At 41.2% G+C, this 27,445-nt stretch overlaps 2 protein-coding genes across 4 annotated transcripts in view; both read right to left on the bottom strand.

Moving 5' to 3' along the window:
• lamb1a (laminin, beta 1a) overlaps positions 1-3,393 on the bottom strand; it is a 38,521-nt gene extending 35,128 nt beyond the window's left edge. Inside the window, exons 1-2 of the mRNA XM_080438352.1 lie at positions 3,255-3,393; positions 1,635-1,804 (exon numbers count right to left, since the gene is read on the bottom strand). Of these exons, the coding sequence (XP_080294478.1) occupies positions 1,635-1,804; positions 3,255-3,285 (201 nt within the window). The 5' untranslated portion in view covers positions 3,286-3,393. The remainder of the gene's footprint in view (positions 1-1,634; positions 1,805-3,254) is intronic.
• Positions 3,394-6,362: 2,969 nt separating this feature from the next.
• lamb4 (laminin, beta 4) overlaps positions 6,363-27,445 on the bottom strand; it is a 38,066-nt gene continuing 16,983 nt past the window's right edge. The window contains exons 14-38 of one of the 3 annotated variants that reach the window (XM_080437982.1): positions 26,805-26,884; positions 25,271-25,622; positions 24,714-24,766; positions 23,875-24,007; positions 23,158-23,289; positions 22,402-22,590; positions 20,913-21,025; positions 20,347-20,467; positions 19,962-20,142; positions 19,462-19,605; positions 18,524-18,755; positions 17,796-17,953; positions 16,957-17,181; positions 15,234-15,451; positions 14,830-14,926; positions 14,075-14,444; positions 13,417-13,577; positions 12,943-13,145; positions 11,995-12,201; positions 11,589-11,733; positions 10,466-10,673; positions 9,378-9,513; positions 8,363-8,536; positions 7,549-7,702; positions 6,363-7,225 (exon numbers count right to left, since the gene is read on the bottom strand). In XM_080437982.1, coding sequence (XP_080294108.1) covers positions 7,089-7,225; positions 7,549-7,702; positions 8,363-8,536; positions 9,378-9,513; positions 10,466-10,673; positions 11,589-11,733; positions 11,995-12,201; positions 12,943-13,145; positions 13,417-13,577; positions 14,075-14,444; positions 14,830-14,926; positions 15,234-15,451; positions 16,957-17,181; positions 17,796-17,953; positions 18,524-18,755; positions 19,462-19,605; positions 19,962-20,142; positions 20,347-20,467; positions 20,913-21,025; positions 22,402-22,590; positions 23,158-23,289; positions 23,875-24,007; positions 24,714-24,766; positions 25,271-25,622; positions 26,805-26,884 — 4,323 coding nt within the window. In that variant the 3' untranslated portion in view covers positions 6,363-7,088. Of the gene's footprint in view, positions 7,226-7,548; positions 7,703-8,362; positions 8,537-9,377; positions 9,514-10,465; positions 10,674-11,588; positions 11,734-11,994; positions 12,202-12,942; positions 13,146-13,416; positions 13,578-14,074; positions 14,445-14,829; positions 14,927-15,233; positions 15,452-16,956; positions 17,182-17,795; positions 17,954-18,523; positions 18,756-19,461; positions 19,606-19,961; positions 20,143-20,346; positions 20,468-20,912; positions 21,026-22,401; positions 22,591-23,157; positions 23,290-23,874; positions 24,008-24,713; positions 25,623-26,804; positions 26,885-27,445 lie in introns of all 3 variants that reach the window. The other 2 variants (XM_080437980.1, XM_080437981.1) reach the window with 2 other exon arrangements.

Below are 27,445 nucleotides of genomic sequence, written 5' to 3'. Positions count from 1 at the left end.
TTCATGGACATGTTGAGGAGGCACTTCTGACAGTACCAGTAACTTTTAAATGAAACACATTGTATTCTCCCTAGTCTACACAGAACATATATTTAACTCAAATAGGGTCCATTTTTACACACCCTTGTGTTAAATTAACCCTCAGGATTAGTTGGTTAGTTCTACCAGGGTAGTCTAATCTGGAGCAGACAATGGATGATTCATTTGGCCACCATGTGTGTGTGTGTGTGTGTGTGTGTGTGTGTGTGTGTGTGTGTGTGTGTGTGTGTGTGTGTGTGTGTGTGTGTGTGTGTGTGTGTGTGTGTGTGTGTGTGTGTGGGGGGGGGGGGGGGGGTCAAACATTATTTATTTAAGGCTTCTTTAAAAAATACTTACATTCCTGTCAGGATAAGCAATTTAAAATGGGTTAGGGGGAAAATCCTCCATCAACGTGTTCTTCATTTCAGTGATAACGTTAGGTCAAATTACATTTTAAAATTAGAATACTCAAGCCATGCTTCAATTCATACTGATTTAATTTGAGGCTCTGTCTACACAGATCAGACACAGAAAGGTCAGGACCAAAGCCTCCCTGCATTCCAGATCTTTACAGTGCATTATTGTGTTTTTGTATGAACGTATCTGATATATCTATAATAAGCAGATTAGGAACTGAATGTACTAAGAAAAACAACTAAGAAAATAATTTAGGGGGAACATTTTTACATCTGGGTGCAATTTGTTTGAACTGTAAAAAGGGAATTAATCAGAAGAGCCAACATACTGTACGATAAAAGTCTTTTGAAGTTCAGCCCTTAAACCTCTTGGGACGTTTGGCTCTGTAAGGACTAGTTAAACATTTCAGCAACCACTTCCATGTCTGTCTGGGCGAGAACAATAAACCCTGATGTGTGGAAGATGTTGACAGACACAAATTCACTTCAAGAAAAGACTTCCAAAAAATCTTTTGTTGGTCACCATCAACCTCAACCGTTCTTAATAGGGGTGCATTTTGCAGCAGAGGAAACAGTCTAGACAAGTCACAGAGGGTCCTCAAACTCAAGAACCATCCCTTCCTCCACTCTTGCTGCACACTCCTACACTGACAAAGCAGGGGTTCAAGAAAAGTTGGAATTATGTTTATTCATAAATTCCACCCCCAGTAAACATGAGCTGGACTATAAACCTTTCATTGAATGTAATAAAGTGAATGCCAAAATTCCCACAACAACATTACAACAAGAGGCAATTTAAGTAGGGAACTGTGATGATTTTTAAGTATTAGACGTGGTTATCCTGGAACTTTTCTATTGAATTTTGACCGCACATGAGCTGCTAGGAAATAGGTTAATATGGAGTAGGCCTAATTTCTCTATTCTGGACTGATTTGAGCCACTATGTTAAGATCTGATCTGAGGACACTTGTGAAATAAAAACCTTAGCGAGTACATTTAATTACATTCCATGTAATGAAATGTACTCTCTAAGGTTTTTATTGTTTTAATTACACGGTTATTATTAAATTGATAAGATTACGACCAGTCAAGTCAGACAAGGGCCACCTTTGTTGGAAAAACATAGCCTACGAAACAGTTCTTCTGCTAGAAATAGAGAAGAAAGCAATGATTTGCTTGGAGACTGCAGCAGCACATTACCTGTAAGTGGCTGACAATACAGAAGGGCTCTGGCTGGTGGACTCCACATGTTGAGGTGCTGTGGAGCTGGTGGGCTCTGCCGATCAGGAGGTCTCCGGTGGCCGGGTAGCAGCTGCCCTTTGTGCACTGACCCGGGTCTTCCTGTGCCAAGACCAAAGACCACCCCACCGCTGCAAGAGAGGAGGCATTTCATTCATACAACGTTTCATACTTTTCCTCAAGTTATAACATAAGTAGCAGTGGTGGAATAAGTACTGACATTTTTTGCTTAAGTAAAAGTATCAATACTACAATATAGAAATACTCTGTTGCAAGTAAAAGTCCGGATTTAAACATTTACTTGAGTAAAAGTACAAAAGTATTGGCATTAAAATGTACTTAAAGTACCAAAAGTAAAAGTACTCATTATGAAGAATGTCCTATTTCTCAAGTGTTCTAAAAATGTATACAAATCTTTTGAAAATAGTAGATCTACAAGCTCACAACTCGTCGCAAAGTGAGCTTGTAGATCTGCCATTTTCAAATAGCCAAAGTATATGGGGATAAAGTGGTTAATGCATTATGCATATTTTGTAGGCCTAATAATAATACAAATCTACAAGGTAACTAGTAACTAAAGTTTCTAAATAATTGTAGTGGAGTAAAAAAAAGTACAATATTTGCCTCTGAGATGTATGGAGTAGAAGTAAAAGTACTGAAAACTGGAAATACTCCAAAGTAAAAAAAAACACCTCAAAATTGTACTTCAGTAGGCAACAGTAGCCTACTTGAGTAAATGTACTTAGTTGAAAAGTGTTTCCCCCTCCAAGTTATAAGTAGCTTAGTTAAGCATTCTACATGAATTCAACTTTAGCTTTAGAAGTTTTTCATTGAGCATTTGGTCAAACGTTTTTGTTCTGTCCCCCAACTTAAGGTTCAATCAAAGTAAAGACAATGCCAGAACATCTGTCCTCTCATGTGGGCCAAACACCATTCATTCACACAACCATGTTGTTTGATTTAAATCAATGTCACATGAATGCATTCTCCAAGACTGTTAACAAGAACAATATGTTGTATTGCAACATATTATAATGTAGGCTACTATCAGATCCAAGAAAGACCCAGCTATTTTTTTTTCTAATTAAGTAAAATAGAAAAAACACAATTCAGTGATAGCCTATATCACTGTTTCCCAACCAGTGGGTCGGGACCCATCTTTGGGTCGCGGACCAATTCCTACATATCAAAAGAAAAAAAATGTAAACCCAAAAAATCACAACTTTTCATCAACTAAAAACAATTCCAACATTTCAAGTATTCCAAATGTTATGAAATGAAAAAATCTAGTAATTTCCGTAAATACATTTTAGCAGATCTACATGCTCACAACAGCGTGAAGTGATGCATTGTGAGCATGTAGATCTGCTATTTTCACTAGTTTGGGTCCCGGGCAAACATCTAATTTCTATTTTGGGTCTTGACTCTTGAGCAAAAAAAGTTTGGGAACCATGTAGGCTACAGTTAAAATGCAAACAATACAAATACAATTAAACAATTTCAATATCCATATTAATCTATCTAACAGTCACATGGGAATGTAAAACTCTGTTAAAAAAGTATAACCAAACAGAAACTTACAGAGCAGGGCGGCTATTAGAAGTGTTGACATGTTTGTTGTAATGTGAGTATCCTCCTTCTCCTCCGTGCGTTACCGTTACCGTTAGGTCTACTGGGCACTGCTGTCTGTCTGTCTGTCTGTCTGTCCCACGACACTCACTCAGTCACCACACAGACACACTGATGCCGATGAGCGCAGCCCTCTTCTGTCTTCTCCAGTTGTTAAGCATGCACACCAGTGTTGCCATGTCCGCTTGTTATAAGCGACTTTGGGCTTCCTTTTCTGTAAAAGTTATACTTGTAAAAATTGGTAGCCTACTTTGTGTTTTTTTGGGCTTGTTTCTTAAAGTGTACTTGCTTATTTTAGGCTTGCTTCCCAAAAGAAGCAAGCAAGCCTGTGGGAGCATGTGTGTTGTTAGAATGTGAAAAAAAAAAATCCGAATATGCCACATTTTTTATGCCAAGGCTTTTTGAAAATAGCAGATCTACAAGCTCACAACGCATCGCATCGTGTTGTGAGCTTGTAGATCTAGTCGCTTTTTTGGGGCTTGTTTTCATATACCTGGTTGCTTGTTTCTCTCCCAAAACCTGGCAACGCTGATGTGCACATTCTTGCGCGCCCCCCTCCCCCCAACGCAAGATCAACTTAAATTTCTCTTGGGAAAGTTTCCCCCCCAACATCAGTCAAGAGTCAATGAAATCAATCTAATCTACTACACCAAAATGATTGCAATTGATTCATTTAGCCACTCACTCACACTATTTGCGGATGATAAAGATGTATCTACACACACAGAGCTGTAGTTCAATCACAATGAGATTTAAAAAGAATAGAGGTCAGTGTGTGACTGACTGTGGTTGTACCAACCCCCCACACCTCTCCCTACATGAAACAAAAGACATTCCACCCTGAACCACGGGGGGAGACCCCCCCCCCTCCTTGTCCCAAGGCTCAGGTAAACTCAGAAAATACAGGGGAGGGAATGCCTGCAAAGCCCTACTAATTTGCAATACTCTGGTCAAATTTGGTAAAGGCAGGCTGCATGTTCCACAGTGAAGTTTCCCTTCACCTTAAAGAGGTGGCATGGCATGCCCTGTTATTGAAGTCAATCAATTCCAAATTGCAGTGCTGTTTTCCTGTGCATGTGTTTGTAATGACAGATCAGCTTCAAAGACTGAACTTACACCTACATCATAGAACTGTGATGTGTGTGGGTGTGTGTGTGTGTGTGTGTGTGTGTGTGTGTGTGTGTGTGTGTGTGTGTGTGTGTGTGTGTGTGTGTGTGTGTGTGTGTGTGTGTGTGTGTGTGTGTGTGTGTGTGTGTGTGTGTGTGTGTGTGTTTGCAATAAGGGCGGAGGTCCTAACTTAATTATCTCAGTAAAGCCACAGAGGGGGACTCTGACTTGAACTAAAAAGATCTAAAATGATTCAGATCTGTGCACAGCCATGTGTGTACAGTTTAAACTACATCGCATACAGCTGACAACTGTATAACCGTTGTAATTTATACTAATACATTTACTACTCTAACTTTAAAACAACAATGCTGAATTGTTGTTTACACACAACAAACCCCACAAGCATTTACATGCAAGCTCTGACATGATCCCTTTCAAATGTTACTATGCATGCATAAAGCTGGAGTACGTAATCTGACTCCTCCTAATCCAATGACCCACAATCAAGCCTAATCAGTGACATGCAGATTACTTTTCCCCCCACGTAGGTGAGGCTTAAGTCACGTCTGGAGGGCAGGGTGGGAATTTCACCCCCTCCCTATGAAGAAGTCACATTCATGGGTATTCAGTTGACAAAATGTTGTGAGGTTATAGAGATGGAAATCACCATGCTGGTCAACCGTTGTCCACCATAATTTGACCTTTACCGGTGGTTGTCTAGTCTCATGCAGCCAGATGCTAATGCAAGGTTTTCAAACTTTTTTGAAAACCAATGGGCAAGTTAAAATCTCAAGGCACACCTTTATTCATTCATTCAGACTGATGACGTGGACGTGGATCTACAAGTTCACCACGTGTCGTGATGCGCTGTGAGCTTGTTTAGCTTCTATTTTAGCAATTTTTTTTAGAATGATGTGAAAATAAATATATATATCCCAAAATAGAGATGTCAGGTTCAAAGTTGCTGAAGGTATTTTTAGGGTACAGAATTTGCCTCTGTATTGGGAAATGAGTCCACATAAAGTACTGATGTAGTAAATGAATAGTAACTTTTTGTAGAGTTGTATATTGCAATAATAATGTGGTTGTCACAAAATGCCCAAGGCACACCTGGACTTGTCTAACCACTGCACTAGAACCATCTAACATCTGATGTTCTTGTGAGTCCAATGGATGCATCTTCACATATATGTTTAGCATGGAGATCCACATTGAGTATTTGAATGGATGTGTGAATGTTGGCTCAGTGGGCCATTAAGGCACTGACACATACAAGGATAATTTACATTCAGACTATGAATTAATGAGTCTCCACTCTCTGTGGCCAATACATGGTCAGCTAAAATGGTTCAACTTGACCAGCAAAAGGACATCCCTGGATGTCATTAAGAGCTCATCTTCATTTGAGGGCCGGATGTACACTCATACTGAAATTGTTCCATATCAAACAAAAGAGGCTCAGCTTGTAGCTGTGTATGTTTTGTTCCCAGTGGAGCAACCATGCATCTCACCATTAGCAGCTAAATGGAAAGTCCATTAAGCGGTGTGTTTCCACAACTATTGAGGCAGTGAACTGGAAAACAATAGCACATGCAGTGGAATTAGACAGGGTACTTTCCTCAGGCTAAAGGGTTTTGCAAAGGTGGGATTTATGATGTAAGACACAGTATGAGGGGAAATGTTTAAATTTTCAAAAGTTATTTGTAAAAACACACATTTGACAGAATTTATGATGATAGATGGAAGCCTTTAGGTAATTTCTGAGTTACATCAAAGTACAATGAGAGTACAATGTTATTTACAGTACACTTCACTCCCAGGAGTGATATGAACGGCCAGGAGAACATTCCAAGCCCATCAGGGGACCCATTCCAAGCTCTTATTACATCCACTTCTATGATTACTTTAACCTTTTGCTTAAAGGGGCAAAAAAAAGTTCATCACACAGCCTAATGTCAAAATAATACAATTTAATATTAAATATTGCATACTTTAGAACATTTGAAGTATGATGGCTGAAGCCTGAAAGAAAGCCACTTATGAATGAATGTTATAAAGTAACAATCTGTAGCCTGTTAAAACATTTATAACGTTTGGCATGAAAGTAGTAGTAGCAACACTGAGGAAAGAGTATGGTTAACACATGCCCCCTTGTGGTAACACTGAAAGATTACAGTCTGGATTATAGGACAATCAAAGGGACATTGGTTTAGAACAAAGAGCTAGGAAAGATAAATACATATCATTAATTATAACCCTGTCCAATATCAAATAAGAATAGAACGTGCCCCTGGGAGCAAAAACTATCCAGCATGCCAGACGGGGGGAAATAAATTCAAAAAACTTCTCTATGTTATATTCCTCTTTTACATAAAAGAAATCTTCTCTGGGATGGTTTTGCAATATTGACTATCTCAAAAGCTTATCTTTGGTATAGTATGGAATAATTTAGCATGACTGGGAATTATTTCATTAATTACAAATTTTCCTGAATTCCCTACATTTGTTCCAGACACATTATCGGAAAATGCTGACTGGAATATCACAATCAATATTGTGAATATAAAACATATTTTCTCATATTTGTCAGCCATGTCATGATTTCCTCTGACAAACATACCATTAGAAACTGCAGCAAGTTCAAGAGCTCAATGTGTGTAGAGTGAGTTTCTAACTCTACACACATTGAGCGTAGCCTTCTGCACGCTTGGCAATCTCCTTCCGCAGGGATTCCACCTCCAGCAACATCATCTCAATTTGTTTTACAAAGTCTTCTTTCTTCTTGAGTAAGTCTTGGATCGCTTTTTCCAAATCTGATAAACAAGACAAAGGGGGAAAGTGCTCCATAAAATTGCCATTCTACTTTTGAAAGATTTACATTGACATGCTCAAATAGGGACACCAGGTTGTCTGTGGTTAAGTCTGTCTGTGGGCTTTATAAATATTGAAGACACAAAAAGTATTAATAAGAGCTTGTGACTAATTATAACTACATCGGATCCATTGGAGCAGACGCTCTCCATTTCCTGAAAAGTAACCGTTTTAGACATACAAGGTTTCCCACCTGACAGCTACAATATTACTACCACTAAAAGTAATAATAATAACAATAGCTCAAAGCTTTTGAGATGTCTACCTTCAATCTTTTTAAGTTTATCCTCCACTTGTTTCTTTAATTTCTCTGCCTCCATCGTTATATTCTTCAAGCGTTCAGTGGCCTCATCCTGAAGGGTCTGATTGCCATTTTTCTCCTTCAAAATATCGAGCAGGCTCGTCACATTTTCAAGTTCCTGTTGGAAAGAGATATCAAACATAAGCTGAATACTCAACGGTATCGACAAGAAATGATTTTCAAGCTTAGCTTGTCATTGTCATTCAGTAAGCGCCACCACCATACTATAGAGCAGTGGTTCTAAACCAGTGGTCCGGGGACCACCAGTGGTCCTTGAGGGGGTTCCAGGTGGTCCCCAGCTAGATGATGGAGTTGGTAACCAAATGGACCCTTATAGATCTTTAACTCTTGAGAGCGTAAAATGAAACCAAATGGACCCGTTACATTTTACGCACTCAAGAGTTAAATTATTGTTAAACATCTGCATTACTTAATTAAACAACTGTGATTCTGATCAACGTTTGCCTGTTATCTCTCCTATGGTAATACCAGCATGGAATTGTGGACAAAATCCCATCCAACGATAACAACATATTCTAAGTTTTGGGTCTGAGAGTCGAAATCTCAAATGGTGGTCCGTGGCTCAAATGCCGAATAAGTGATGGACCTTGATATGAAAATGGTTGAAAACCACTGCTATATAGTATACATTTGGCTATACTTGTCGGTCGTGAGTTGTGAGCTGAAAATAATCATTAATTATCATGATTGCTTATCATTATACGGAGACAAAAACGGTGTATTTGAAAGGGAGAATGAGAGTGTGTGCGTTGCTTACGGTCTGGGCGTCTGTAGCGTTAGCTAACGCTGCATCTGCAACCTCTTTGGCCTCCTTGGCCTGCTCTCGATTCATCTCCGTCTTGTTCTTCAGAGCTTCAATCTCATCCAGCAAAGTCTTAGGTCGGCTGCCGTTGTTCAGCTTGTTGTCAATGTCATCAAGCTTCTCCTTAATCTATGGGACAGAATGGATGGAATTAACCCAAAACATAAAAATACAACAAAAACATCTTTAAGATATTAAAAACCAGGGGAGCTATCACAAAGCAGTCAAAAGTAATAATGATTCATGGGGCCCTCAGTCTACATGTAGGCTCACAGTACTAATATAATACTGTATGTATTCATGGGGCCCAGGATTCCTGGTAATGGCCCTGGGTGGATGGATGTCTGGATGGATGGATGCATGGATGCAGGGTTTGATTTGTAAAAAGAAAAACACTTACTAAGCCCTGCTTTGTCGAATGACAAATAACATAGGCCTAATAAATAGCATTGTTGACAAATTTGCCCAAAATAGGGACACTAGGGTTGACGTGGTTACATTTTCCAAAAGGAAATGCATGTATTCAGTCTGACCAAAAGCAGGGGTAAAACATATCCCCACCGGCCATAAAAATGAATGACAAGAGGGGGGAATATCAAAAACAGAGGCATAGACTTCCCCCTCAGGAAATTGAACCGTGGCTAGATGGATGGATGAATGGACGGACAGACAGACAGACAGACAGACAGACAGACAGACAGACAGACAGACAGACAGACAGACAGACAGACAGACAGACAGACAGACAGACAGACAGACAGACGGATGGAAGTAAGGAAGGATGGATCGATATGTCATATGAGTGTAAAGACATCAGTGTCAAAATACAAAATAATTAGAATGATGTGAATGGGTTATATATATACTGTATATATATATACTGTAGGTGGGATGACACTGAAAGAATTAAGTTAGAAAAATTAGACAACCAGATGAAAATAGAGACAAAGTGCTGAAATGATGCAATTACTTCGTTGATTTGATCCTTCGCCATGTCAATGTTGTTACTGGCATCCTCCAGATCGTTGTTGGCTTCGTCCTGGATTCGCTCCGCATCGTAGATAGTGTTCCTGATCTCGGTCACATCAATGTCTTTGGTCCTGTTCCTAAAAAGCAAGTCAGCAACACATTTGTTTCATGGACACAAGCTCAACCACGCCATATCATTCCAACACCTCCTAAATTCCTACTCAAAGACACATAGCAATTGAGGTTAAAGGACAAGACCACTTTGGTAGAGGTTTGAGTTGTGTATTTACCTTGCCATGATGTAACTCCAAAGGTGGACAAGAAATCAAAAATATTTGCGCCATTGATCAGAAATTGATAATTCAAAATATGCTCCTCATTGACTTACATTGTATGGAAAAACAGCTCTCAAAGTCACTCTTTTAGCACATAAACAAACGCAAACAAAGCTGATTCAGACAATGTAGAACATCACCAAACCCAATACTGTTTATTATTTTTATAAAAATGTCAACTTCTTGCTGATTTTACTATTTGAAGATCTGGATCCGGTTCGGGTTTTCTTCTTAATAAAAATAGCTAAATCAACAGGAAGATGACATTTTTATAATGAAAAAAAAAACAGTACTGGGTTTTGTGATCTTCTATATTGTCTGAATCAACTTTGTTTGCGTTCGTTTTATGTGCTAAAAGAGCGACTTAGAGAGCTGTTTTACCATGCAATGTAAGTCAATGAGGAGCATATTTTGAATTATCAATTTACAATCAATGGAACAATTATTTTTTATTTCTTGTACACCTTTGGAGTTACATCATGGCAAGGTAACTAACTACACAACCCAAACCTCTACCAAAGTGGCCCTTTAAGAACACATAACACAAGATTCATCACAGAAATTCATAATCTCATTCATATTCTCATATTCATATTATTTGCATTCTGTGTGGATGTGCTCATGACACAAACAGCAGTTTAAATTAATGCAAAATGAATCACACAAAAATAACACTTCCAATGTAAGGACCTTAAACATAAATGTTTTTGCGGGGAGACACCTTAGGAAACATGGTCAACAGAATCATTATTACTTGAGATCCAGAGCTTTCTTCTTCAGGTCTTTGGCAACCTCGGCCTGTTCTTCCAGGCTCTTCAGGTCCACTTTGAAGTCGGTGGCGTTAGCCATCAGGTCTCTGATGGTGTTGATCATTGAACGGATCTCGTCTGGGGAGCTCGGCAGCTGGATGGCCAGCACGGCTTTGGCCATCATCTCAATGTCCTCCGGTGGCACCATCTCATCTGGTTTTTAAATAAGACGCTAGTAATAAGTGACTGGGTCAATTGACTGTGAAACTGTTTTGTGTGTGTTCTAACAATAGCATGCTATTACTCATTAAGGGAAATAATTGTGAGTTGAAAAATGTTAAATAATGGATAAACAGTGCAGCAAAATGGTCAATTTCTTCAAAACAATTTCCTATTTCTTCAAGACACTGATTATGTCAGCAATGCATACGAGATTACGAGTGCGATGCAATGATGAGATGAGACACATTAGTCAATTAAACCCTATATACAGGGGTCTATACTCGGTTCTCTCCTTTTCCCCCTACACAATATCTCTCACAATGCAATGCGGCACGTTGTGAGCTTGTAGATCTGCTATTTTCGTAGAATGTTAGCCTATGACATGCCCAGTAAAGGGGCGCTAGGGTTCATGTGGTTACGGAAAGAGATTGCTCAGTTATGTCTGAGGCATTACTTTCACTAAAGTACAGGGTAAACTTTTGCGCCCTTCTTTGACCTTTGTACAGGGTTGACTGTAGGTGCGGTGGTCTCAAAAACATAAAGGAAAATTGGCAGAAAAAGACTTGCTCGCTGCATAAACTATTAAGGAAGACTCCTTAGACAGAGACTAAGAAAATAGTATTTATTTTATTTTAACATGCTCATTAAGTGCTCTGTGCTCAAAGTGAGGGGTGCTAAAAAGGAAGGCAAACGTTTCGGTCCTAGGACCTTCATCAGTGCTATATGACATATTTTTCTGCCAGTATTACTTTCACTAGACATCTTCCAAATAATCAGAATCGAGTTTTCTTCCAGGCCAAAATACTGCTTAAGTGTTCATTAAGTGTCCCATAAACTGTTAAATAATGAGTACACAAGTGCATGACCTAATACCAACATCATGATTGAAATGCGTATGATACAAACCCATCAGGTAGTCCTTGACACGTTTGATTAGCTCCTTGGTTTCGTTCTTCTCTCTCTCAAACTTGTCCTTCTTGTCATTAATCCTGTCTTGAAGTTTGTCTGCAAGGTCCTTTGTGTCCAGAGCCATTTGTTTGGCATCGCTAATCTGAAAGACAAGCAAGTGGAGAGCTGGTAAGAAAAATAAACTTGCATTGGCTCACTAGATGTGTGGGTGTCTGTGTGTGTGTGTGTGTGTGTGTGTGTGTGTGTGTGTGTGTGTGTGTGTGTGTGTGTGTGTGTGTGTGTGTGTGTGTGTGTGTGTGTGTGTGTGTGTGTGTGTGTGTGTGTGTGGGTGTGTGTGGATGCGCGTGCGTGCGTGCGTGCGTGTGTGGATTCTACTTCTGGAATCGATTTACCAAACACCTGCCTTATTCTTGGAGTCCTTAAGTTTGTTTAGGAGATCATTAATGCCAGCCTCCACTTTCTTTGCAGTCTCTGTAGCATTGAGGCTTGTAGGGAGGATTCCTTCACAGGTGGGACCGCCGCATATTCTATTTCCCCAGAAGGAGGTCCGACACAGGGCACCGCCACATGTTGACTTGGAACATTCCTCATGGCTTGGTGCTCCGCAGATCTAGATGTGAAGAATTGAAAAGTGTTCTCAACAGTGCAGTAAAATAAATCCATGTCTCTCCTCCTCATCAAAGGACCATGGTTGTACGATGCATAAGATACGAATGTGAGTGCTTGTGTTGCAGGATGCTGCGATAATAGTGTAAACGTGCACAGTGAGTCTTCCCTAGAGCAGTATTTTTCAAAGTGGGTGCCGCCAACGGGAATGAATGAATAAATAAATGTTAGCTTGAAGATCATTTATTCTAACTATTTACCTTTTTTAGTAAATAGCAAATAGCTTGGCATGGAAAGTCTCAAAAAGACTCAAATAAAACCCTCACAAAGAGACACATAGTACTAGACATGTAGTAGACATGTAATTCCATTACAGTCAATCAAGTAATCCTACTATAAATGTCTGTCTGTCTGCAAATCCCCATATATGGAGTACCATGATGTCATCAATACCGGCGTCATAGATTCCATATTTGGGCATGTCTGACACAGAACTCCATATATGGGCATAAAAGGGACACAGATAGACAGATACAGAAATCTTCATATATGGCATAAAAGGCAGACAGACAGACAGATGGGTACAACGGGTACAACGGGCACACAACAGGTTTGCATTAACCGGGTGGGGCATGCATTTTCCAACTTGTATCGTTCCTGACTTGCGTCGTTCCCGAGTAGGCCCAGTGCCCAACAGGCAAAAACAATCACTGTTCAGAGCAGGATGGTTCTACAACACACTCACCTTTTCATTGAGATGTTTCACACTCAGGCCTTGGAGCTTCTCTTCCAGTTGACTGGAGTTCCCTCTTTTCCCGCAGGTGGCAAGCTTCTTCTTCACCTCCTGACGTATGTCCATGGAATCCTCCAGGGCCTTGTTAGCATTCTTCACTTTCTTCTCATCTGCCATGAACTCTTTATGGAGCTTCTTTATCTCATCCATTAGCTCTAAAGGAAGCATTGACCATATGTGCTGTTTTAGATCAAAGTATGGGATAAGAACAACAGCAGTAATTCTGATTCGAGGCAGTGGTGGTACTTGTGGGATAATTTCAGTTCTAGTGCATGTTGCTGTCTCCAAAAATATTTCCCTAAAAAAAGGCAATTTAAGTGGTGGTATTCCACAGTTCAGGAAATCTAAGAGTTACTACACATACAATAAGTAATGTTAGATTTCAAATGGCCAGACAGCAAGGCACTTCCAGCAAGTTTGATATACCTTCAATTTCGCCTTCATCAATGTCTGGTTCATCAATGGGCATGTCCCTCAATTTATCCAACAGCTTCTTGAACTCATTGCGAATGTTGTCGATGTCGTTGTCCAGGAGAGGCGAGGGGTCAATCATGATTAGATTGGGGTCAATGCTGTCTTTGAGCCTCCTGTGTGGGTAGAACAATTCAACAAGAGACATGCATTGAAGTGATTTGTTGAATGCTTTGAAAAGAGCATTCTCACCACTGAATGAAAATGACCTCTACTGTCATGTGTACATCACATCTCACCATTTGATTTGGTTTATGATAACAATAATAATAATAATCCTATTATAAATGCGCAAATTCTCTGTCGTGCGACCGTGTGTCTGTAGTTCGCGTATCTCTAGAACCGTCCGGCCAGCCAACTTCAAACTCGGTGCGTGTGTCAACGACGACCCGAGGGAGTGCTGTGCCCAGTGTCGAGTCGGACGGATGGGTGGTTGTCTAGAACTGCCAATCTGACTGTTATGCCCATATATGGTCATGCTATATGGGACCAACTGACTAAATGTATTTGTATGGTCTCTACCATAAAGCTGGTGAAAAGTATTTTACATACCACACAAATCTCAGCTAAGATTAAGAAATAATGAAGACACCGGCAGTTGCATGAAACATACCCAATCTTCAGACACAACTTCTCCACATTGTCCATCTTTGGAAGGGACTTCCCAGTCAGGTTAACCATCCAATCCAGCTTATTGTGCGCCTCCTCCATCCGTCGCCACCGGTTCCTGTAGGCAGGTTCCACGTCGTCACCGTACCGAGGGATCAAAGTTTGCATCTTTTGAGCGGCACGCTGGACGTCAGTGACATTTCCCGCCCAGAGGGTGGAGCAGGGGTGGCAGGGGGCGCAGGCTGGAAATTCTGAGTCGTACCCTGGGGCACACTCATCACAGAAGATGCCCATCACACCAATGCGACAAAGACACTCGCCAGTTTCGGAATCGCAAGAAGGACGCTCGGTTCCTTCCAAGTTGCAGTCACAAGCTGGGAGTATGATGGAGAAATAATAATTACTAGGATGGCACTCAGAGAGATACACGCGCATGTCAGTGGACGAAGTCTGGCATATTGCAAAACTGCTCTGTGTGTGTGTGCATGCGTCCACATGTGTGTGTGAGAAAGATGATTTATTTGTCTAAGAATGTCTCTTCACTGATTTCATTAGACATTGGTGGACATTAATACAAATTAAATAATTGCTGACTAATTTGAAAAATATAAAAAAATTCAGGTCCTTTGCCGATGCCCAACCTGTGTGTGTTCAAACTATGGCTGTTACACGCACACACACAGACAGCGCTACGTGCTCTGGTGTGCATGCTAGAGCACACCAGTGTGGCTTATGTAAGAATTAACAGTCATAACTTACATATACACTGCAGGTCAGGATTCCCAAAGTGATTTTCACCACATTCGTGACACTGTTTTCCTCCAAACTCAGGACGGCACTGACATTGTCCACTCACCTAAAGACATCAGTTTGACAATTTCTACTTGACAATTTCCAGTAAGACAATTATCCTTCAGTTCAATACAGGCTACAGTTTGGCTGGACTTGGTTTCTTTATACGTATGTTTTTTTAGCCTTAGCTGAAGCCCTTCGACAAATAGTAAAATAACCGATCTACAAGCCCAGAACATGTCGTATTGTGATTCGTTGTGAGCTTGTAGATCTGCTTTGTTTTTGCAGAAATGGTTTGAAAATGTTCGCTATTATGTATTTTGTACATATGACATCCCCAAAATAGGGATGTCAGGATTAATGTGGTAAACCTTGTCACATATGTTGTTGAGAGAGTTGGTAGGATCACAGTTGCAGGGCTGACACCCAGACGCCCCTGCGATGTTCCAGTATCCATCATCACACTCATCACAGAGCACACCCACGGCACCTGTCCTGCAGGGGCACTGTCCAGTCTGTTGGTCACAGAAACATGGGCTCCTCAAGGGGCACTGAGTGACCTCCGTACCGCGACGGTCACAGGAACACTCTGGTAAACACACACACACACACACACACACACACACACACACACACACACACACACACACACACACACACACACACACACACACACACACACACACACACACACACACACACACACACACACACACACACACACACACACACCTACTTTTACCTGTTGTACTATTTTCCCAATGGATACTTTTCATCCCCAGCAAGCACTACAAAGTACCATGAAAGCATATGTTTTACTATTGGGTGCACCCTCTAGGTTAGAACTGAGGACTTAAAGGGCCATACTTGTGTCAGTACTGTTCAGACCCCTCATTTTTCACGTTTTATTAAGTTTCAGACTCATTTTAGAATGGATTAAATTCATGATAAGATTAATCTGAAACACAAAATGTGAAAAATTTGCATGTGCACTGTATATGCCATTTTATTCACCGATTCCACCATATCATACAAAAACATAGACCATTTTCTCCTTCATGGCATTATTCTTAAACATTGTGTTTGCTATTAAAATGATTCAAATTCTACTGAACTTACCAGAATAACTGAGTCAATTGGCCAAACATAACTGTGTGGTAGTGATGTGCAGGTTCAGATGCATTTATCACAGATGTGTGCGGGTGGGTCAACACACATGGTTGCTTACTCTCTCTCTATCTATCTCTCTCTCTCGCTCCCACCTATTCACCTGTCTCTCTCCTCCTCTCCTGTCTGTCTCTCTCTATCTACACTTGGAATCGATTTGAGCTTGTGTACAATGTGTTGCTTATTTTATGTATATGTCTTTCGCTATCCCCTCGCTGAAAAACGGTGTCAACTTTATCTTTGAATATGATTTGTAATACTTTAGCTTAGGATCCCTCTCCTCTGGACTGAATAGCCCGCAACATATGAGTGTTAAAATATAATCTGTAATGTACTCATTTAATGTAATGTGATGCCCAACATGACCTACCTGTTCTAAAAAAGAAAAAAGAATAAAAACAAAGTTTAAAAAAAAAGAATATGATTTGTAATGTTGTAATGTAAGCTGCCGTATCTACTTTATTTTCGAATGTTTAGCTTCTAAAGAGTCATTTGTATCTGGCGAGATTTCCACGGTGACCCAGATATGCTTGGTCACGCGCGTTGGACTGTGGCTGTCCATGATGCTGAGCCAATCGTTATAGAATCAGATCAATGTGGATATTGCACTATGTCCAGTCCAGGGGGGTTACAACAGTGAAAGTGTGTGTGATTTAAAAGCTGCGCATTAAAATGCTTTTTTGTTATATTAATATGTTGGGCTTACCTACTGTATCTCAGGCAAGTTTCAAGTAACTGCCAGTAGAATTTCCTACCGTAGAGTTAAAGCCATGCACTACCCATTGAGCTATAACAGCTGTCAGCTCCATGGTTAATTTGCTTTTCCACGGTAAAACAGAAACAAATTACCAGTTACTCTAATAAACTCTCTGAAAGCCTCAATGGTTCATCGGTTAATATTGCCATTCTTGTCATCATCATCCATACCTTTGCAGTCTTGAGCCAGAGCGTCACCATAATAGCCAGGCATGCAGTCCTGGCAGCGATGTCCAGTGGTGTTGTGGAGGCAGCGCAGACACTCGCCGGTCTCGCCGTCACATGCACCTTGCTCGCCGGGATCTATGTTGTTGTTGCAGGGACACTCCTCACAGCGGGCTCCCGGTACCGTCAGGTCGCCATAGAAACCAGTCACGCATTTGTCACAGCGGCTGTCTGAGAGGTGTACCAGAGGCGGAGAGAAGAAATCAGTGATTCTGAAACATTATCATGTCAAGGAAAAGATAAGAGAGAGAGGTAAGAGATTTGTCAACATTCTTCGAAAACAGCTGATCTACAAGCTCACAACATGTTGCACCGTGACACGTTGTGAGCTTATAGATCGGATGTTTTCAAATAGACGAATAATAAAATAGGGCTTAAGTGTTTAAACAGTTTTGAGAACTGTTTTGAGAACCCCACTTTTAGAACCACTGGTTTAAATGATGGTTCACAGGCCATCCTGCTAACAAGTGGTTCTCAAACATTTTCATGTCAAGGATCCCCAAATTGATATGTATTTGGCCGCGGAACCCCTTTTGAAAAGACTTTGTGCCAGGGACCCCCATAAGATTCGCGTTGTTCTTTCAATCAGATCCTGTCTACAAGCCCAGTTGTGAGCTCACTCGTGAGCTTTTAGATTTGCTACTTTCAAATAGCTGAAGTATAAAATAGTGCTAGGGACCTTCTGGAACCCCCTCAAGGACCCCTGGGAGTCCCCGGACACCACTTTGAGAACCATTGCTGTACACTAAAAGGCCACAGGTTCAGTAGAGAGGATAGATGATTACCAGTGTGTCCGGGTAGGCAGTTGCAGGTCAGACTGGGTGATTCTAGGTTCTTGGTGCAAGAGCTGGCAAAGAACAGCCCACTGTTTTTTGTGTCTGGACACAGGCAAGGCTCACAAGGCTCCCTGGACTCTGGGTCACCATAGTAATTCTCCTCACACCTGGAAGCAAGGGTTTTGTAATAGGCTTCATACTGACACATAATGATACAAGGACAACAGTACTTGACATGTACAGTGTGACATTGTGCATCATTACCCACACTGTTATGTTTCACACTTTTCATAATAGTGCAGTGGTTTCCAAGCTTTTCTGGATCAGGGCCCACTTGAAAATCTCTATGCGGTCCACCCATCTCTGACCACTTACCATGGCAGCCAAATTAGTGCATTCTCAGAGCATGTTTATTTTAACAATCAGTGAAATTGAATCAGATTTTGATAAACATATTTTTCGGTATCACACAGATGAGACATCTTTCAAGGTTTTAAAAAAAATATATCATGACATTTCTTTCATTGAAATCTTAGTGTTTTGCCAACGATTTGGGGCAATTGTCATTACACCCCCGGCCGACAGGTTGGGTCTGAAAAGAGTCAAAGACAGATGTATACTCTAATGCAGTGTCTTTTAGGTGTTATAAAGCATAATGTCATACTCTTTCTTAGCACATGACCGTGTTTATGTAACCAAATGTTAACAAAAACACAGGCAGTATCCTTAAATTGTACCTCTGACAGTTGGCCCCAGTGGAGTGCCCCCTACAGTTCAGACAGGCTCCGGTCTCCTGGTCGCACAGTTCGGACAGGCCGTTGCATTCACAGGGCCGACACAGAGGGAAGCCCCAGTACCCCGGCTGGCAGCTCTGACAGCGGCGGCCAGCAACCTCCCTCCGACATGGACACTGACCTCTGACCTGGTCACACAGCTCCGACACAGAACCACGCGGGTCACAATCACATGCTGGACGGAGGAGAGCAAAAGAGCACACATAAATAGATGTAACATTGACTTCAATGGAAGTTTTCTCGAACCCCTGTCTTACACTAATCCACAGCATACCCACAATATTGAACATGTACAACGCTTTGAGTGCTAACAGCGGGGCGCAAACTATGGGTCGGGAGTCGGGACCAAAACTAGGTCACGGGACATATCTATTGGATCGCAGAATTGTGTAGAGCCACATTAAAATGGCTTTGTAATTACATGAGCCAAGTAATGAATAACGTAAAAGAAAAAAAGGTAAATATTCACTTTTAAACATAAGCATGCCACGTATGCTTTTAAACAGAATGTGTTAATAATCCTATGCTGTTTACTGGTATATGATACCTGCATTTATGTATGCACTTTTAAGAGCAGGTTCGTTTGTGCCTTGAAAAACGTAACGAAAGTATGAGCTTGTCTGAAGAAGACCTCACATTATCCCTTTCTTTAGCTTATAATTATTAAAAACATGCTGTCGTCAGCAGTCAAACAACAATAATAGCCCTTTCATTATCATTAATGAATACTACAGATTTGGTTGGGTCACAACAAGCACGGATCAATATTTCCACCCCTGCTCTGAGACCATTTGATATCTTAGCTTTCATATACGTAAGGGTAAATAGCAGATATAACTGTACTATAGGCATGGAGCATATTAGAGGTCATGGTAACATACGTTTGCAGCCATCGGGTCCAAAGCCATAGGTCAGTGGGGCACAGGTGTCGCAGCATCTGCCAATCACATTGGGCTTACACTCACACAAACCCCCAAATTTACTACAGGACAGCCCAACGGAGCCCTGGACGTTACACCTGCAAGCTGAGAATACAGAAACTCACTTAAGCACAATACTAAAACAACGACAAAACACATAGTCACTGATGCATGGATCCACACGAGCACATATAAGAGCATGCGGTAACAGTAACAGGGAATAGTACAATTAGTGACTAAAGGATGATTGGTTACTTCTTGTTTGTTAAAAAAAAGAAAACAATTATCCCACTGTTTTTGCAACCCATTTTGCCTAAGCTGTAATCCTGGGTGCTACTCTCCCTCTACCAGCATGGGGAGAGCCCCGAACTGAGCTCATGCTTCCTTCAAAGCATGAGGAGTGAGCAGGCCGCTTCTTATCACCTGACAGGGGGAAGTTTTTCCAAAGAAACGCTACTCACGCACGGCTCCGTTGTAGATACGGGCTGACATGCTGCCAACGAGGCTCTCACACACTTCAGGCAGAGTCTCCTGCTCAGTCAGGTCAGCTGACAGTCCCAGACAACGGAACCGCCGGAATGAGTCCAGGTCATTCTGAGAACAGAAGTCCTCCACTGCCTCTAGACTGGGGATTAGGCCCATCTGGAAAGCAAGGATAGGAGTAAGGATGAGAGGATGGCTTGAGAACTTTGGGAGTGAAACTGCCCTCGATTGGGTTTCCTCAACATTTCATTTAATATTCTGTAATTTTGTTACTTTGTATTATAATGTTAAGTTCAGAGGAGGATTAACGTCTGGCTACATTCCATCTAAATTAAAAGTAAAAATGTCTAAATAATTACTTACAGAGTCAATCAGGATGTGAGAGCTGAACTTGGGATCAGGGTTTGGCTCTTTGTTGAAGGTGATGTCCATAAAGTACCGTCCTCCTGCATTCAGACAGATCGCTGTATCCAGTACTGCACCCCTAGGAGTACATTTATTCAATTTGTAGATTGAGAGAGCAAATCAATTGTAATTACGGAACAACAACAACATATAAATTCCACGTACTTGGCAGCTTGAAAATGTGTTAATCAGTATCAGTTCATGGATTAAAAAATCCGCCTCGTAAACATAATTCATCACCATTCAAGCAAGTTTATAACAGTGATATATATTGTCATCGATTACAAACAATAATGTTCAGTGTCAGATAAAGAATAAAGCCAGTAATATCATTATCAAATCATACATTATCAGTGACAACAATACAACACAACACAACAATAAATGAACACCAAGACACCATGTCTTCGTTCTGAGATTACATTATACAAAGCTACTGTAGGTGAGAAACCATGTCAAGTGACACACGATTAGACTGTCAACAGGAAGTTTACATTAAAGCAGGACAGAGTCGGGTTTCTAACCTGGCATTCCCTGGTAGGGAGAGAGTTACAGTTCCTGTTGGGTCAACGGTACAGCGGTTGTCGCCCGGCGACAAAGGGAAGATGGTGATGGTGGCTATCCAGTCATCTGGGGACTGAGAAGGAACACTGTGAGCTACTGCAGTCAGGTGATATGACCAGTGGTGGAAAAAGTACTAATCTTTTTTCATTTAAGTAAAAGTATTAATACTGCAATGTAGAAATACTCTGTTACAAGTAAAAGTCCAGAATTCAAGTTGAGTAAAAGTACAAAAGTATTGGTAGAAGTAGAAAGTACTCATTATCCAGAATGTCCCATTTCACAAGTTTAAAATGTATAAAAACATATTTTGAAAATAGCAGATCTACAAGCTCACAATGCGTTGCGATGCGACGCATTGTGAGCTTGTAGATCGGCTATTTTCAAATGGCCGAAATGTATATAGTCCTGTAATAATAAAAATCTACAAAGTAACTAGTAACTAAAGTTTTGAAATAATTGTAGTGGAGTAAAAGTTAAATATTTGCCTCTGAGATGTAGTGGAGTAGAAGTAAAAGTACAGAAATTTGGAAATACTCCAGTAAAGTAAAAAATACCTCAAAACTGTACTTAAGTACAGTACTTGAAAAATGTACTTAGTTACTTTACACCACTGGATATGACTTTGCTGTTGTGTTGTAACCGACTGCAGCATGTCATTTCATGATGAGTCCTGCTTAGTTTAGTTTCGTTTAGTTTTCTAATATTTTTACCCAGTTTTTCTGTGAAAAGTGAGGAGACCCCACCAGGAGGACATACTTATGATACGTATGATACTTTCATAATTTACTCACCTGAAATGTTGTAGTTTTTGTCTAGTTTTAGTCGACTAAACCTACAGTTGATTTAGTCGACTAAAATGTATTTTGGCGGCCTTTGATGGTGTCGTAATGGCTGATTTTACACTTGGTTGCATGCTGAAAACAGCCGATCTACAAGAGCTTGTAGATCTGCTATTTTCAGAGTGCAACCAAACATAAAACAACTTGTCTTTTAATTCTACTGGATCTCTTCTCCACCAGTCTCACTAACATTAGTCCAGTTTTTATTTGTTGACGAAATTGTCAATATATTTAGTCTTAGTTTTAGTCATCGTACATCGTAGCTTAATTTTTATTTAGTTTTGTCAGTCCAAAAAGGTAGTCGACGAACATTTTTCATCATAATTTTAGTCAACAAAATCAACACTGTGTTCAACACCCCCCGCTGACAGGTGCCGTCCCAGCCTGTGGCAGTCACAGCGACGAAGGTCGCACCCCCCCCCTGCCCTGGCTTCCATCCCCCAAACATGGCCAACTGTGTTCATATAGAGTACGCTCGGCACCCCCAACCCTAACCGGATGCACCACTGTTGATTCGAACCCCTAGACTTTTGTTATCTACTTGTGAAATAACAGTCCAAAATGTGTCAAGTAAGTGAGGTTGTTTATCCTCGTGGTTGGTGGTCCTTACCTCAGGCTCATAGCGAATAACTAGCTGATAATCAATGGATTTGGGTATGTTGTCAACAGTGAACCGTAGTCCCGCCCTATCCAGCGCCCTGACGAATCCCGGTCCCGTCCAGGTAGTTGGCCTGTCTGCTGTCCTCTGCCGGGGGACAATCTGCAGTGCTGATCCAGGGTCCAGAGGAATGGTCATCTGCTACATGTAGTAAGAAAGGACTTAATAAAGCACGGCATCATCGATCTGAAAACTAAGTTAGGCGAAGCTGTGTCTTTGAACTGTGCAACTTAAAGGGACACTTCACCCAAAAAAAACTTTGTTTCAATGGATTAGTCACCCCATGGAGACTTGAATTCATGGATATTTTTTTAGTTTTTTGTCTCATTCCTAAGACAATAATTTGCTGACCGGCAGCGGTTCCGGTAGGAGACACATCAAATTATTGTCTTAGGAATGAGACAAAAACTAAAAAATATCCATGAATTCAAGTCTCCATGGGGTGACTAATCCATTGAAACAAAGTTTCTTTTGGGTGAAGTGTCCCTTTAACCACATGAACCCTAGCAACCCTATTCCGGGGAGAACATTCGGCAAAATTAGCAGATCTCCAGGCCTGCGGATGTAATATTTTTTTGGCAAAGACATTTGGTGTAGAGGGGAAATAGCAGGGGGCCAAGTATAGACCCCTGGGGGACTCCAGTCAACAAAGTATACAGGTATTAAGTGGTTAATCAGAAGATTATTGATTCACTCATCACATTCTACCTGTTCCTGTCTCCTCCTCCTTGCATGTCTTCTGGTCCTCCGCAACAACACCATACGGCCATTGCTGTACTTGACGTCATAGCCCTGCTCCCTGAAGTGCTGCTCACAGTCAGGCAGAAGTGTAGGCTTTATCTAGGAGAGATTCACATTCAAACAAACATTCATTCAGTTACTGCAGCAGAGTTTAGCAAGAGCTGAATAGATACAAACGTAGCCTATGTGTGAAAGAACACAGACAGAACATAGCAAAAATTCCTCATCCAGGACGTTATCATTTCAGTTTGCTTTTATCTTTGTCAAACCATGAGGTGTCACTGTCAAATTCTGAACAAGTCTAAAAATGTATAGACTACCGGTATATGCAATTTTGTGAATGCTTGTATACAACTTATACTGTGCAATGAGTACAAAATGTAGCTTTACAGTATGACTAGCCCCAGCAACAATTTAACTACTACTGTAAGTACAATGCTCAGCTACCATGCACACTACCACTACCATTCTCTATTACCATGTACCAGTACCATGATCTAGTACCATGCAACGGTACCATGCTCTAGTCTAGTACCATGTATCAGAACCATGTTATAGTACGTGAACAAGGATAATATAGTAGTGGCTCCTCAAACTGTGTATCCTTAATCACTAACAAACTGACTCCTCAGGCCACTGGCTTCCAAGGTATAGTAGGGGTCAAAGGTCATGCATGACACATACATGGGATTCAGCGCTTCCCCTCTTGTCCAGCTCTTGGATGTAATATGGGTCCACTAATTCTTGATTCCCTTGATTCCATGGATGCTCTGGATGCCCTGGATTCTCTCGGTGCCCTGGATCGGGAGCCGGCAACCTTTTGGACATGAAGTGCCATGCTTTTATTTTCTTGATAGTCAGTGTGCCATATCAACATTAAGTTGAATTATGACACCACATCAAAATTAAATTATTCCAACTAATTTTGATTGTCCATATACAGTACATAACATCCATTTTCTTTCACATCAAGAAGACATTGTAATGATCATTGGACTCAATAACCCCACCTATCTCCCAGGCTCCTACCCCATTTTATTCATCAGTCAGAGTTCAGAGTTTTGCATACCTGGACACATCATTGACAGCGCCTTGTCTACTTCCCTCATGTTTAGTCTCAAAGTGACGCTTAACACTGGACGTTCGGCAAACAACATTTTCGAGACATGATAATAAACAAAGCCAAATTTATCCATGAGGGCTGGAATGCCCGAACATCTATTTTAGCTTTCTTTGCCTTTTTAGCCATTGTTCTCTGAGCCAGAACCGTGTGATTGCGCAATCATTGCAAGCTGGTGTGTGACGTAGGCTACATGCTCCACGGTGCACACAAAACTGAATTGTATAGGCTGCTTGAATAGGATGAAGGATTATGTGCAGGAGGTCATTTGCATACAGATGCGTGGGGACTTAAATTAATTCAACATTTTTAAATAAAAATCTTCTCACTCACACTTATGCTAGTGTGCCAGTGATTACCCTCCCCCGTGCCAATGGTGGCACCCGTGCCCAAGGTTGCCTACCACTGCTCTGGATGCTCTCGATGATTTTCTGGACGGTCTGGATTCTCTGGGTACTCTGGGCGCTCTGGATCCTCTGGATCCTCTGGACGCTCTGGATCCTCTGGACGCTGTGGATTCTCTGGACGCTGTGGATTCTCTGGATACTCTGGACGCTCTGGATCCTCTGGACGCTGTGGATTCTCTGGACGCTGTGGATTCTCTGGATACTCTGGACGCTCTGGATCCTCTGGACGCTGTGGATTCTCTGGATACTCTGGACGCTGTGGATCCTCTGGATCCTCTGGACGCTGTGGATCCTCTGGATCCTCTGGACGCTCTGGATCCTCTGGACGCTGTGGATTCTCTGGATACTCTGGACGCTGTGGATCCTCTGGATACTCTGGACGCTCTGGATCCTCTGGACGCTGTGGATTCTCTGGATACTCTGGACGCTCTGGATCCTCTGGACGCCGTGGATTCTCTGGATACTCTGGATCCTCTGGACGATCTGGATCCTCTGGACGCTGTGGATTCTCTGGATCCTCTGGACGCCGTGGATTCTCTGGATCCTCTGGAACCTCTGGGCGCTCTGGATCCTCTGGACGCTCTGGATCCTCTGGACGCTGTGGATTCTCTGGATCCTCTGGACGCTCTGGATCCTCTGGAACCTCTGGGCGCGCTGGATCCTCTGGACGCTGTGGATTCTCTGGATCCTCTGGACGCTCTGGATACTCTGGATACTCTGGGCGCTCTGGATGGTCTGGATTCACTGGATTCTCGATTCTTGGTTGTTGATTTTGTGGAGAAGCAAACTCTGCCTCATACAGGAAGTAGTCCAGGGCAGGCAGGAAATGACCTTGCACTGGTTCAGAACACCTCCTTCCCGTCATGTTGGGCAAGCACTGACATTGTCCGTTATCTGGAGAACACCTGCGGAAATATATCAAAGAGTAGTGGCCACGTCAATTAACAGTGTTTTTATACAGTATATGTTGACACAAAAGTAGACCAATCACAGTCTGGGTGGCCCTAATGGGAATCAAACTGCCATCCCTAATAGTGTTAGCCTTACCTACTGTTAGGACCAACAGGATGCAGACACACATTACAAACTGTTTCTTTCATGCCCTGTACCGATATAAATGATACCATTAGGTATGCATTACTAGTATATAGAGAGAAAAAAGAGGTGCCACCTTGTGCATAAGTAGTATGTTCAAATACTCACAATAGCACACATAGACAAACAAAATGTTTGAAGTTCAACTTGCACGCATTTCTGTACAATAACTAATGTGGATAAGCGAAGAGTGAATTTCAAGGAGAGAGGAAAAAGAGCAGTTTTATCGACCATTTCAGGGTGCTATTAAATAATTGTATCTCTATAGTATTCAGATGATGTAGGACAAGGCAGGGGGCGCTTTATTTTTGATTTTTGTAACAGAATTTCTTATTAGGTAGATATTTATATTTGTATAGAAAGGTCTAACCAGGGACTGGGGTCGCAAATTAGCCTCGGCTATAAACCCCTACAATTGCAACGGTTTCATGTTTTTATAACTGATTCATTGTTTTTTGTATTGTCCCTGTCAAATAAACATATAAATAAATAAATAAAAATAAGTTCTCCACAAGGCAGGTGCTTAGGTGAAGTGAAGTTTCCATACCACCACCTCCAGTTTCACAACTCTACAACGTGTCGTGCGGTAACAAACAATTATCATCTGTGTACAACGGATAGTGAAAATAGCTGATCTACAAGCTCATGCAAGGACCGAAGGGGACGCATGCACGAGTGCGCAGCGCGTTTTTTTTTTACCAGGTTTGTTACTTTTTGGGGTTTTTTGTTACATTAATTCTGTACAAAAAAAGTACTCCATGAAGTGTAGATGTAGGTTTCTTCTTTTTCTTTTTTTTTCATCCCAAAAGTGGGAGGGATATCCCTTCCCCCAATGAAACTGAGTATGTCCAAACACCCCCTTCCCCCCTCTCTCTGCATCCCTGAGCTCATGTGTCGCCATGTTACTCATCGAGTATCATTGTGAACTTGTGGCATTGAGAATTTGTATTTCAGCTATTTTCACTTGAATGGCATTAAGATAATGTACATACATGGTGCCATGTGCGCCTCCCACATCACAGTCACAAGGGGTGCATCTGTGCTCGGTGTTCCCCAAACCCCAGAACCCAGGCTAGAGGAGAACAAAGTGACAAACAGAAAACCAGTCATGAAAATGGTTCAAGGAAAGCCACAATAGTCTTATATTTGTTACTACTATTAATACAATTCTTTCTTATCTTAAAGGTAGGGTAAATAATATCTTTTGGATAAAACAAAAGTTTTTTGTTAAAAGGTTAAAGCACTATATTCTGATAGTAATCATTGCTATAGAGTGTTTGTTCAGTAACAGAAGTCTCCCCGTCTCTCTAGCTCTTTAATAAACAGAAAATCCATTTTCAGGTGGGTGGCAAAATGTCAGCCAATCAGGAGAGTGCACCCATTTATCAACTTCCAGTTCAAAATATTTCTGCTAATTTCTTTGTGTCATCACTTCCAATTTCACTTGTTACTCAAGTAGAAACAAGGTTACTTGTGTTGGAACTAAGCTACTCAAGTAAAAGTACAAAAGTAGCTCTTGAATACTACTGCTGAGTAAAGCATGATTTATACTTCGTCATGATGGAGCATAAATTAGGCATGAATGTTTCAGTATGAATGCACCCTACCAACCAATTTTTTTTTTCTTTTTTTT

The sequence above is a fragment of the Gymnoscopelus braueri genome, assembly GCF_963280865.1.
Source record: "Gymnoscopelus braueri genome assembly, chromosome: 9".
Lineage (NCBI taxonomy): Eukaryota > Metazoa > Chordata > Actinopteri > Myctophiformes > Myctophidae > Gymnoscopelus > Gymnoscopelus braueri.
The sequence above is the reverse complement of the archived record's forward strand: the minus strand, read 5'-3'. Positions and strand labels throughout refer to the sequence as shown.